This window comes from Cystoisospora suis (assembly GCF_002600585.1).
Source record: "Cystoisospora suis strain Wien I chromosome Unknown contig_6154, whole genome shotgun sequence".
Taxonomy (NCBI): domain Eukaryota; phylum Apicomplexa; class Conoidasida; order Eucoccidiorida; family Sarcocystidae; genus Cystoisospora; species Cystoisospora suis.
This window is the reverse complement of record NW_027158943.1, coordinates 1-11,025: the sequence shown is the minus strand read 5'-3', so window position 1 is coordinate 11,025 and position 11,025 is coordinate 1. Positions and strand designations below refer to the sequence as shown.

Below are 11,025 nucleotides of genomic sequence, written 5' to 3'. Positions count from 1 at the left end.
GTTTACGTAGCCCTCCTTACACAGGCACATGTGTAAGGAGGGCTACGTAAACGAGTCCGTGAACGGCAGCGATACCTGCGTAAAGCCCGACCCTTGTTCGGTGCATCCCTGCGGAGCTCCGGAGGCTGCTTTGGCTTGCAAGGCGTTGTCGACCACTACCTACGACTGTGAGTGCCAAGCCGGCTTCACGAAGAAGACACTGAACAACCAACCGTACTGCGCCCGTGGTACGTGAATGCCAGTGAACCGCGCGAGTCGAAAAAATCCCCGTTCCCAGTTTCTGGTTTTCGGCGGCAGTCGGTCGGTGGCGGAATGTGGAGGGTCCAGAGAACCCTTCCGCACTTCTGCGGTTGATGGTGCAGATCTGAAGACGTGGAAACGCTGAACGGGCCGTCGGAGCAACTGGCAGACACGCTTAAGCCGAAGGAAAGCCTAGAAGAGTCATCGGACTGCCCGGTTCCCGCTCCGGGGAACTTTTCTGCAATGGTTAAGTCAGCAATCAGTGCACTCATTCGACAGGGCAGCCTTGTTACGTATTCCTGTGGTGCGGGCGACTTCGAAGCGGTACAGAGTGTTTGTGGCGGTCGTTCGTCTTGCTTCATTGCTTAGCTTGTTGTCCACGTGGCTACTCCAGACACGATCACTTCGGCGAATAAACTGGGCACTCCGTGTCCGAAGCCGAGCTAGTTTGGTTTGACGATGGCCAAAACAGTTCCCGTGGAAGCAGAAGCATGGTTTGCCGCAGTTGAAATGTAGAGGAAGCAGTTAGCTGCTTGCTTCCTGGATTTGACCGCTGTTAGACACGCGGTGTCAACAGAAGACAAGCGGGCCGCGCAGCGCCCGGGACTTTTTCAGCCGTCATATTTTGGAGAATTCGGCTGCTAATTTCGTCGCTTACAGACTGCCTGTACTGCAGCTGTCGGGAAACAAGATTGGCACCGACCTTTTCGGAGGTGTCTCGTTCGGAAGTTTAACCGTGTTGATTCCGTGCAGATTCAGCTTTACGGGGACGCCTCATCGAGCATTGAGCTGTGCAGAGGTATCCAACCGACAACTGACGTTGGATTGGGGGAACCATCTCAGAATTGAGCGTTAGAGGCATCTAGTGGGAAACCGGAGCTCCAGAGATATTCGCTAGAAGTGACGGTCGCGGATGTCCCGTCAAAAACTGACCTGTGCAGAGAGGCTCACTCGAGATTGCGGGTCGGAGGGATGGCTAGTCGGTGAACGGGCTGTACAGAGGTTTTTGACCACAAAACGAGCTGTACAGAGGTGTCTCACCGGTAACTGGTCTCTCTCAAGATGATCGCCGATGCCGGGGTCAGGAAGGTGTTCCCTTCCTAGCTGGGACTCACATCGCGTGTTGAAGTCGCCACTCGAAACTGCGTTCCACTGAGATGTTGAGCTACATTGGGCTCGAGAGTATACCTGTCGAGTTCCACACCGGCAGCTTACAAGGGGCAGCTGTCCGGTGTCACACAAATTAGCAGCTCTCAGCTATAGGTTCATTTCTAATTTCAGATGTAGCTGAATCGGCTGAACTAGATACACTGTGCTGCACCAGAAGTTCAGATGAGACAGGTTCCGCCCTGGCGAACGTGACCAACAGGGGCGCCAGGAGGGCCCGGGCTTGGGATCCCTCACAGTGGCGGTGGAAGCAACGCCCTTGTTTCTCCAGTCAGGTCTAGAACCAACGGCGACAATCCTGCTCTTCTTACACACCACTCTGCATCTTCCCATAGGGGTTTGTAGCGTTCACTCTCCTCGCCCTTCTGTCCGAGTGACATGAACGTCTTTCAGCCCGGCGACACGCATGCATGTAGTCTGGCGGAACACTTTGGAACCTTCGTCTCCTCGCACTGGGATAGTGCTGGTGTCCAGTGTCGCGAGATGCCTGATACTGCTCCGGTCTCCGAAGAGTGTTCCTTGAGATGGTAACTTGAAACACCTTGCAGCACCCCTCTGATACAGTTCTTTATTAGCCATCCAGTGGCAACGCCGAGCTGTCTCTTTGTCTCCGCGTGCTTTTCTCATTCCAGTCGCTCTTCTGACCCGTGCTCACGCTTGCTCGTCACGACGCCGGTCGCGGGGTCCTGGTCATTTTCGAGGTAGACCTGCCAACAGCGTCGACCCCAGACCCTGTTCCCTCCGTAGAGACTCCGGTAACCGACAGAAGCCTTGTTACCCCTCGACAAGTTTTTCTTCTTTCTCCACTTCAACACAGCCGACACGAGTGAAGACGAGCGCACCACTAGCCGGGGCTTCCCCGTCCATGGAAGAATGGTTTTCAACAGAAACATAGGAGGCGTATCCAAGCGCCGCCACAGGGGGGAATACCCGAACTGTCCGTGATCGCGCGTTCCAAAAAAGGGTCACAGGCAGTATCTCTTCCCGTGTGTTGCTGGGTCCGGAAGCATACCGGTTCATGAAGCGGCTGTGGCGCACCTGAGACATATCCGAGAAATGCAGTTGCACTGCTGGAATCGGGAGAACCAGTCAGTAGTTTCAACGATTCGGTCTGAGCAGAGCTGGACGTTCTTCTCCGGGTTGGCCGCCGGATATGGCTCAACGGCGAACCCGGTTCCCTGGATCTCCTAATTCTCTGTCTTATGTGGCTCTGGATTGAGGCGGAGAAGAAGGGGCGGAGGGGAAGAGGTGACAAGCTGTTGCGTGGTGGAAAGAATTCCCCGCCCGGGCCATTTTCTTGTTCCCTTCTTCGCTGACCTTCCTAAGGTACGGCATCGCGTTGGAGTGATCAGGGAAGTGACGGCTCCAGTTTCGTTGTCTCGGCTGAGTCCTCGCTTTAACTTGCGGTTTCCTCGACTTCTTCCATAATTCGCCTTCTGGAAAGTGATGCTTGTACTCGGGTTGATCTGAACTGACTGGTTGGATCGTAGCGGTTCTTTGTGCCTTCGTACTGCGGCTCTTTGCCAAGCCTCGGGTATACTTTCTGCTCTGCTGCCCTAGCTGTGTTGTGTTCTCTTTTGTTTTTCGCCTGAGTATGCGACTGACGCAGACTCCATCTGAGCGTGGAAGGGCCGCATTCCGTGCTTTCTTCCGGGGGAGCCAAATTTGAAGAAGGAGGGAGAGCTGTGCTGCTCTTTGTGAGCAGGAGTGTTTGTTGAGCTGGAAACGATGAAGGTACATCAGCCAACGCGATGAAGTGGCGGGTACTTCTTGCTAGAGTTATGCAGCCCGGACAGTAGCATTTGCTCGCTTTGCGAAGCTGTTTGTGAGTACGTGGTGTGTATTGCCGGTTGTATGTTGAAGGATAGCGTACTGCAGGACTAAACGAAGAGCAGCCATGAAGTACTGTCGCGGTGTGTTTTCTGTCAGAAGCCAGTCCTCCGACGCCGCGGACGGTTGTGACGGAAGGCGTTCGCCAGCACTGCTGGGTTAAAGGCCTATACTCCCATTACATTTCATTCACAGTCGGCTCCGGTGCGAGTGGGCCGCGTGGCTGAGAGATCGCCGGCAGGTTTTTTGCTCATAATCTGATAGTAGTTGTGTTTTCGTAGGCAGATGTGAACGCCCCAAGTTTCTTGTAGCCGCCTACTGGTAGATTTTTAGTTTGTAGGTGGCTCCTGGTAAGACGAATGGCAGCAGTCGTGTCCGTGTGTGTCTTTCTTCTCACCCATCGGATGATTCTAGTGAGCACAGTTGTGATCGTTGAGTAGACCCGTAGTCTCGAGACTCCCGAAGTGTGTCCGGTTCTTCTTCGTAACGTGGGCTCATCTGGAGGGAGAAGCCAGAAGTGTTGTACGTGCCTTTACTGGAGCGTTTCTTCCGTCACAGACCAATAGGGGGCCGCAGCATCCGAGCACAGATGGTCGAAAGAGCCGCTGCCCGAATAATACTTTGGCCTAACAGCAGGGCACAAATACACGTGCTGTAACAAGTGGCAGAAAGCTTCATCAGTAAACGAGCCCTGGAAACTCTATGTTGTTTTCGTGTCCGGGGCTCCGTGCGCGTTTTGTGTATTGGGCTTGTGCATGCCAGTGTGGTGAGCAAGCAGGAGGGCTGTCTTGCACTGCCTGCTGTCATCTTATTGTCAGTGGGTTCAAAGACACCGTCAGTCATACGGGGGGTGGCATTTTCCATCTCTCTCATAACTTATTCGGGGGGGGTCTTCGGTCGATATGCTTGCCCCGTGATTGGGTCCAGGACGCCGTTGCTCTTCTGTGTGCGCGCTTATATTTCTCGCATTCGCGTGCGCGCTAGGACGCCTCAAATGGTCGGCAACGCGGACAAGCTGCTAGGCGTTTGTTATCTTGAGGCAGATGGCCCGGCGTGTACGTGTGGCTAAAGAGAAGATGGTGTGGAAAGGGCCTGTTGTGTCAATGACGGGGGTGCCTGGCCTGTCCTGTGTACTCACAGGTCGCTATTGAGGGCTGCTGCCATGGGGAACTGGACGCAGTTTACAGCAGCCTCGCGCGACTTGAGCAGGAGGAAGGCATTAATGTGGATCTTCTCATCTGCTGTGGTGACTTCGAGGTACGCTCCCATCCGTGTTTTGTGCTGCTGTTTGGCTGTTCCTTGAAATACTGTCTTGGCTTTTTGATTGCACGGGCATTTCCACGGAGGCTTCCGTGGGTGGGGACGGAGGACCAGTGCATGTGAATATACCAAGCTAGGGGAGTTCGCTCTTCTCCGCTGGCATAGAGGGAAGCATCGTCCAGATCACCCAGAATAGACCCATGTGTTATTGCAGGCGGAATGTTCCGAATGAATGCTACTCTTTTTGACTGAACGGGTAGGGCGACAATTCTAGATGGACGCGACGTGTGGACATCGTCCTGCCGCTGGGCAACGTCTTATCTTTTTTTGAGGTCAACCTGAGTTTCCTAGTGGAGCTATGGCAGGTAGGGGGAGGGGTACACAGCACTGTGTGTCCACATAGCTGTACACTACACACCCGTGTATTGGTCTGTCTTCCGGTCGATTCATGTGCGTATTGTCCACGTACCTGTACACCTGCATACCTCGATAACTCCCTCTCGGCGTCCCTGCTTTCTCCTCTGTCGCCAGTGTCTGCGAGATGAGGCCGACCTGCAATACCTTACGTGCCCTCCAAAGTACCGTGTCATGGGTGATTTCCATGACTACTACACTGGAAGAAAAAAGGCGCCCTGCCTTACTCTTTTCATTGGAGGGAATCACGAGGCGCCGAACGTTCTTCAGGAGCTGTAAGTCGGTGGACGCGGGTGCATGTGTCAATGATACAGACACTTAGAACTGTCTATGGTTGAGTTCCTACCCGCACCTGCGGCAGTCTAACCGATAGCATGATTCCTCCTCGGCTTCCGCACCCCGGCTTACTTAGCGCGTAAGCTGGTATAGCTCACTGTTTGTATGTGTCTGCAATGCACTTTTCTATTTGCCGTGCTCCGTCGGTTGCGAAAAGCTTATTCGTGTTCGTGTCGCGCGTGGTGCGGCTATACTCAAAAGAATTTTCTCCGGCCAAACACAGATCTTTGAGAAATATTGCTCAAATAGAGGTTGTCAGTCCGCCTGTAAGCTTTTATTTCTCTACTACGCAGTGCGGTTGGCTTCTCCTGTCACGTCTCGCTTATCCAAGTATCCTGCGCGCACCGTGGACCCACCAAAGTCCGATCTGGGACAAGGCGGCGGCTGCCGCTGCAACTGGTTGCAGAGACGGCCAGACTCAGAGAAAGCGACCTCGGAACTGCGGGGGACGAAGATCCCTGAAAACTTTTCAAACTCGGCCGAAACAAATCCCCTTCGTTCCACTCTTGAGTCGGTAGCTTTGGTGACTGTCGACTTCGCTCTTTTTTGAGAGGCTGACGCGTGTTGCGATGCTGCGGCCCGGAGTGGATATGAGAGATACATATGCTTGTGTGATGAAGCGTTGCGAAACATTGTTAGAGGGTTTATTTCTCTGGCTAGGTTTATTGCTTTCCTCGGCGGGGACCTGCTAGTTGGCTCGCTTCCGCTGCAGGCAGTGACTGCTGCGAGCGAGCCGCCCAGAGTAGATGGGGTATTCTTTCTTTGAGAATTCACTCGCGTGTTTCCATTTGTCAGGTACTATGGCGGTTGGGTTGCCCCAAACATATTTTACCTCGGCCACTCGGGAGTGGTGAATGTGGGCGGCTTGCGTATTGCGGGGTTGTCGGGCATCTTTAAGCCCCAGGACTACCGAAGAGGTTAGTTTTGTTGGGGCTGGACAGGAGTTTTTCCTGGCTCACCAGTTTATACGGGAGAGTAGGCCGGATTCCAGAAGAGAGCCTGGTCTAAGAGCTCTGGGTTGAAGACTCACAGCGCGTGAAGGAGGTCTGTCGGTTAGCACCGTCAGACTGTTGCGTGCACTTCTCCAGATAACCAGCAGGACTGTGTCTTGGCAGGAACAGTGCGACCTATTGTCTGATTACACGTCAGGCTGTATTTCTCGTTGACCTGGTTGCCATGCCACTAAAGAGTCTTCGTTTTGACGCTGCCGCTTCCGTGAGTATTCTGCCCGGGTGAAACTCTGCTGCTGAAACTCTGTAGCTACAGCATGTATGACGCGGGTTGTGCCTGCGTTCATATATACACGCATGCGCTTGAGGAAGAACGCGAATGTACGGACACTAGTCTCTCGAAGCTGTGAGATCGGAACCCTTTGGGCCAGATGCACACTTGGCAACCAGTACCTACTACATTTTCCATTGTGCTTCTATTTTCAGGTCACTTTGAGAGGCTTCCATTCGACGAGGACACTCGGCGGAGCGCCTATCATGTCAGAGAGTTCGAAGTTCTCAAACTTGGCCAGGTAAAAGCGAGCGGGCATACTGCATGCCGAGCCCTTTTGCGCATGCTGTTCACACGACAGAGTTGCCGAAGAGCGAAGAACAGAGCATTTACAAAGAGTTACTTCAACGGAACCCACTCCGGATTGGGGTTTTCCGCGGTCACGAAGCAGTGGCGCATGTGGAGTAGCGAGGTAGTGTAGGAACCGCTGTGGTTGCTTGATGGAGTCGCATGACGCCGTACAGTACTGTTCCCGGTTCGGGGTACATGGTTCTGCCTACGGAGCGAAACTTGTCAGACAGAGGACGCAACAGCCGTTGAACTCTTCCTGTACTTTTGCCAAAAGAAAAACTGAACTTCTCTCGGACCACTGTCTGGGAGAACGAAGGATTTGCTTCTTCTTCGTGCTCGTGGAATGCCACTCCTCACGTAGAGATAACGCGAGGTTGCTCGCTATCTTCAGTTGTAGTTGACGGTTGATCACGATAACCCCGGTACTTTACTTTATGGCTGCGGAATGCATACAGCTGAGTGGCCCAGTGGATATAGTCGTCACCCACGACTGGCCCCAAGGAATCTACGATTTTGGAAATAAGCGACAGCTTCTTGAGCTGAAGCCTCACTTCGCAGCTGACATGGACAGGCAGGAATTGGGAAATCCCCACACAATGGCCCTGCTCAAGAAACTTCAACCGTGAGGCAGCTGGAGCTTCAGTAGCTACAAGCTGAGAAAGAGGGGAACGCTTGCTGCAGTGTATATATACTTAGGTCGTCATGTGTGTCTGTGTCGCTCTCTCTACGTGTCTATGTATATGTATTCCCCTGCTCTCCGGTGAGGGGTGCGAGCATTTTATACTTCAACCCACCTCCCGAGTATATAATGTGGAGTTGGCGAACACATAGGATGCGGGTTCCGTACCGTTCCGCGGGGCACCGATCTATTTGTTCGGACGCGGTCGCGCACTGAAGTGGCCCGGTGGCCACAAGTTCGAGCTCGGCCCCGGTAGCTTCTTTAGACATGTATTGGCAGTCAACTGCGCAGGGCACAAACTCTTTCCTTTGAAGAGCAGGTCAAACTTTCCACGCTCGGCAGATACGCTACGTGCCGTTTGGGAATATTTGTTCTTTGCCTAGATGGCCTGGACATGCTGGGTCGACCCGCCGCCTGTCCATCAGTGAATGTAGCGTTGGCTTCTGTTCGCGTACTCTGAGGTGTCGTTTTTCAGTCGGGGGGATGTACGTGGCAAAGGCTGTAGACGCATTCGCAGGCTCTACCACTTTCATCCACACATGGCATTAGACGGTCCGACAAGCATGTTCAGGTAAGTCCTTTCAAGTCTGGTGCTGAAGACCTGTATCATTTTGAGCTCTTTCACAAGGGTAGGATACCCTTGTACAGCAGGTTGCTCGTGTAATCGCCGTCTTTCTCCTGTGGGTCTGGCAGGTCATTTTGGTTCTCAGCCCACATGCACGTATGCTTTTCTGCGGTATACGTGCACCCGGGAGGCGAGAAGGCCACGCGCTTTCTTGCCTTGGACAAAGTGCTCCCCGGGCGTCAGTTTCTGCGGGTTCTCGAGATCGCCCCCGGCTTGCCATCGGGGTACATCAAAGGGGCTCCGGACTCCGGCTCTTCTACTCGTAGTGTGCCCCTGTTATGGTCAGTGAGCTCAGTGAGATCTTGTCCTGCTGAAGGGCTTCAAGGCGCTGAGTAGTTTTCTTTATATTGCACTCTTGTGCGAGTTCCGCCCAGGTATGAGGTGGCTGTCACTCACAGTCTTCAGCGCGTAGGTAGAACAGTCAGTGAGCAGGGACGGCGGGAGCAAGTCGGCTGTGCGCCTTCATGAGGGTGTCGTATGGGGTCTCGGTGTCGTTTTCTAGATGGAGTATATTCTCAGCAGCGGAGTCAGATGAAACATTTCTCTAGAGACTCGTGCCCAACAGAGACAAGTTGGGAAAGGGCTGTTGAGGTGCACCAGTCATCGCGCCAGTCGTCTCCTTGTGTTGGGCTCGAAGTTGATGGCTATAAGGACACGCACCTCTGTATTTAGAGACAGTCCGTCCAGCAAAGCTGTTTGTCATGGCAAAATCTTCCTCGACGTCTTAACACGTATTCACGTCGAGAGTACGTTTACTCTTTAGCCAGAATTCCGCGACGGACAGTACAGATGCCGTGCCGTCCGGACCGGACTCGGTACGTCATTTGTACCCGTCTGTCGCGTATGCATGTTTGACTCATAAAGATAGTACAGTCTCCCCTCAATAGGCTGTTGTGACTCCAAAAGCGCCGGTGCCTAAAACGACATGCGTTACTCGGGCGTCTTCTTCCCTCGGTCATGGGCGATGTGTGCGAGCAGCTACGACCGCGAGTGGCTTGGGATTCTCAGGGCAACCCAGCGCCTCATTCCCACGGGCAGATTACCGAGCTCTTGCAGTGTAAGGTACGCTGTTACAACGTCGTCGAGGAGTAGGCGGTTCAAGTTTTAGCCTGAAGCGGCTCCGCTCACTCAAGCGAAATGTGTCAGCCGTTGTCCCCGTGTGTTCTTGTGGAGGGAGTGCGGTGTCAGGTCGAGGCTTGGCGAACGTGTACGCTTCAGAGTGAAGTAATTGCTCGGTAGACACTGCTCCTAGCAGTTATGCCCTCTAGTGTGGCGACTGCGGACTGTGATGGCGGGTGTGCTTTCTAATAGCAGGTACACACGGATACACTCCAAACAGCCTGTCTCAGCAAGACGTCACGGTTAGCCGAAGTGACTACGACCGCGTTTGTGTCTCTGCGTCAGAGGTGCACCCTTCGTACATGAACACCAGGGAACGCTTCTGTCTCGGCAGCTTCGGGTCTCACCACAAACATATATACGCGCGGATGAATGCGCCGATGACTGTGGTCTACCCGCTTCCTGAGGGTAGACCGCACTCACTAGGAGGCGGGTCAACCGGCGGCGACTTCAGGGTTTGCAAGGTGTCATGTTGCTGGTCCCGAACAGGAAGCCGACAGCAGACGACTATCAGGCTCTGCTGCGTAACCTGAACTCGATGAATGTGGAGCTGAGATGGCGGGGGAAGCGGCGTGACCCGGGGGAGGCCAGCGGGAGCCGAAGAGATCATGTGCACGCCGCGACACTCCAGAAAACAGCAACCCAGTGTATGCAGTCTGGTCGTTTTCGTCGGGGGTGTGACGGGTGCCCTTCAAACGGCGTGTCCGACGATAGTTTTGCATCCATTTGTCCCGGCCCGCTGGTTCGGGGCGAGCGGATACCGCCGTCATTTACACTGGGTGCTTCCAGGTGCACCGGCGGTGAAAATTCTTCGGGACCTTCTGCTACCGGTTCAGAACGCCTCCGTGTCGAGACCAGCCAAGCAAGGTGTGACGTTTCTGAGCTAGGCACTGAAGAGGCCGCGATTGAGGACATCACACCAAGGGAAGGCGCAAACGCCTCGGGCCAGGGTGAGCTGCATGAGGCCGAGAGAACAACCCATGGTGAAGACACAAGTAAGGGGTGGGAACAAGCGCAGGACCATGGAAGAGAGAGAAGTCTGAGTGAGGAAGACGAACCCGGACCCGGCCGTGACTACTACGTCTGGCCTCACTGGAATACTGTTGATGCGCCCTACCGGGATCTGAAAGCGCAGCGACTGTTTCTCTTGAAGGTCCTGGGCTTTCAGGAGAAGGACGACGTTTTCGGAGACCCGCCGGCTACACTTGCAAGTACGGATGTTGGGCTTCAGGCTGTTCTTGAGCCTTCCGGGTTGTGTCGTGGATCACTAGATAGTCCGTTGGGGGAGACTGCCAACACGTGCCCGTAGCTCATCAGGTGTCCCGACGCATTTCTCAGACAGACGCAACCCGCAGCACTGTATGTAATCTACTGGGAAGCGTACGCGCACGAAAAAAGTCTGTACAGTGTTCCTTTTTCCGACAGTTAGGCCCTGCAAGTGTTCACACAGTGTCGTTCAGGTGAACTTCTTGTCAATTTTGATTGGGTGACGTCACCGCCGACCAGTTGGGAGCCCGAGTCGAGTGCCGTGTCCCGACCTCTTGTGTTCGCAGAACGCATAAGGACCAGCCCTGACCGCGCGAGCTCTACCACACCTCTTACGAACACAGTGTCTGGCTCCCGCGAGGAACTAGACATCTTCCTGGACTTGTTACATGAGTAGCGCCGCGGCTCGTAGCAGCCACCAGAGGTTGCGCGTCCACAGGAATACATTTGTGAAGCCTTTTTTTCTGCACTCATCGCGTGCCTATCAAAGCCGCAACCGTGGTAATTCTACGGCTAA

General features: G+C 54.1%; 1 protein-coding gene across 1 annotated transcript; it reads left to right on the top strand.

The window, feature by feature from the left end:
- Window positions 1-26: 26 nt before the first annotated feature.
- Window positions 27-11,024, top strand: CSUI_009838 (lariat debranching enzyme a). Its single transcript, XM_068069947.1, has 11 exons — window positions 27-644; window positions 1,724-2,733; window positions 3,017-3,141; window positions 4,378-4,494; window positions 5,029-5,186; window positions 6,043-6,164; window positions 6,684-6,769; window positions 7,275-7,441; window positions 8,192-9,185; window positions 9,732-10,453; window positions 10,796-11,024. Exons 9-11 carry the CDS (start codon window positions 9,049-9,051, stop codon window positions 10,903-10,905), a joined length of 969 nt encoding a protein of 322 aa, XP_067918077.1. The 5' UTR covers window positions 27-644; window positions 1,724-2,733; window positions 3,017-3,141; window positions 4,378-4,494; window positions 5,029-5,186; window positions 6,043-6,164; window positions 6,684-6,769; window positions 7,275-7,441; window positions 8,192-9,048; the 3' UTR covers window positions 10,906-11,024.
- The last annotated feature ends 1 nt before the right edge of the window (window position 11,025 follows it).

Excerpts from the sequence above, each read along its gene's own strand:
- CSUI_009838 (XM_068069947.1), top strand. The coding sequence starts at position 9,049 with ATGCGTTACTCGGGCGTCTTCTTCCCTCGGTCATGGGCGATGTGTGCG. Across the intron at positions 9,186-9,731 it reads CCGAGCTCTTGCAGTGTAAG|GAAGCCGACAGCAGACGACT; the intron begins GTACGCTGTTAC and ends GGTCCCGAACAG. Across the intron at positions 10,454-10,795 it reads CCCGCCGGCTACACTTGCAA|AACGCATAAGGACCAGCCCT; the intron begins GTACGGATGTTG and ends TTGTGTTCGCAG.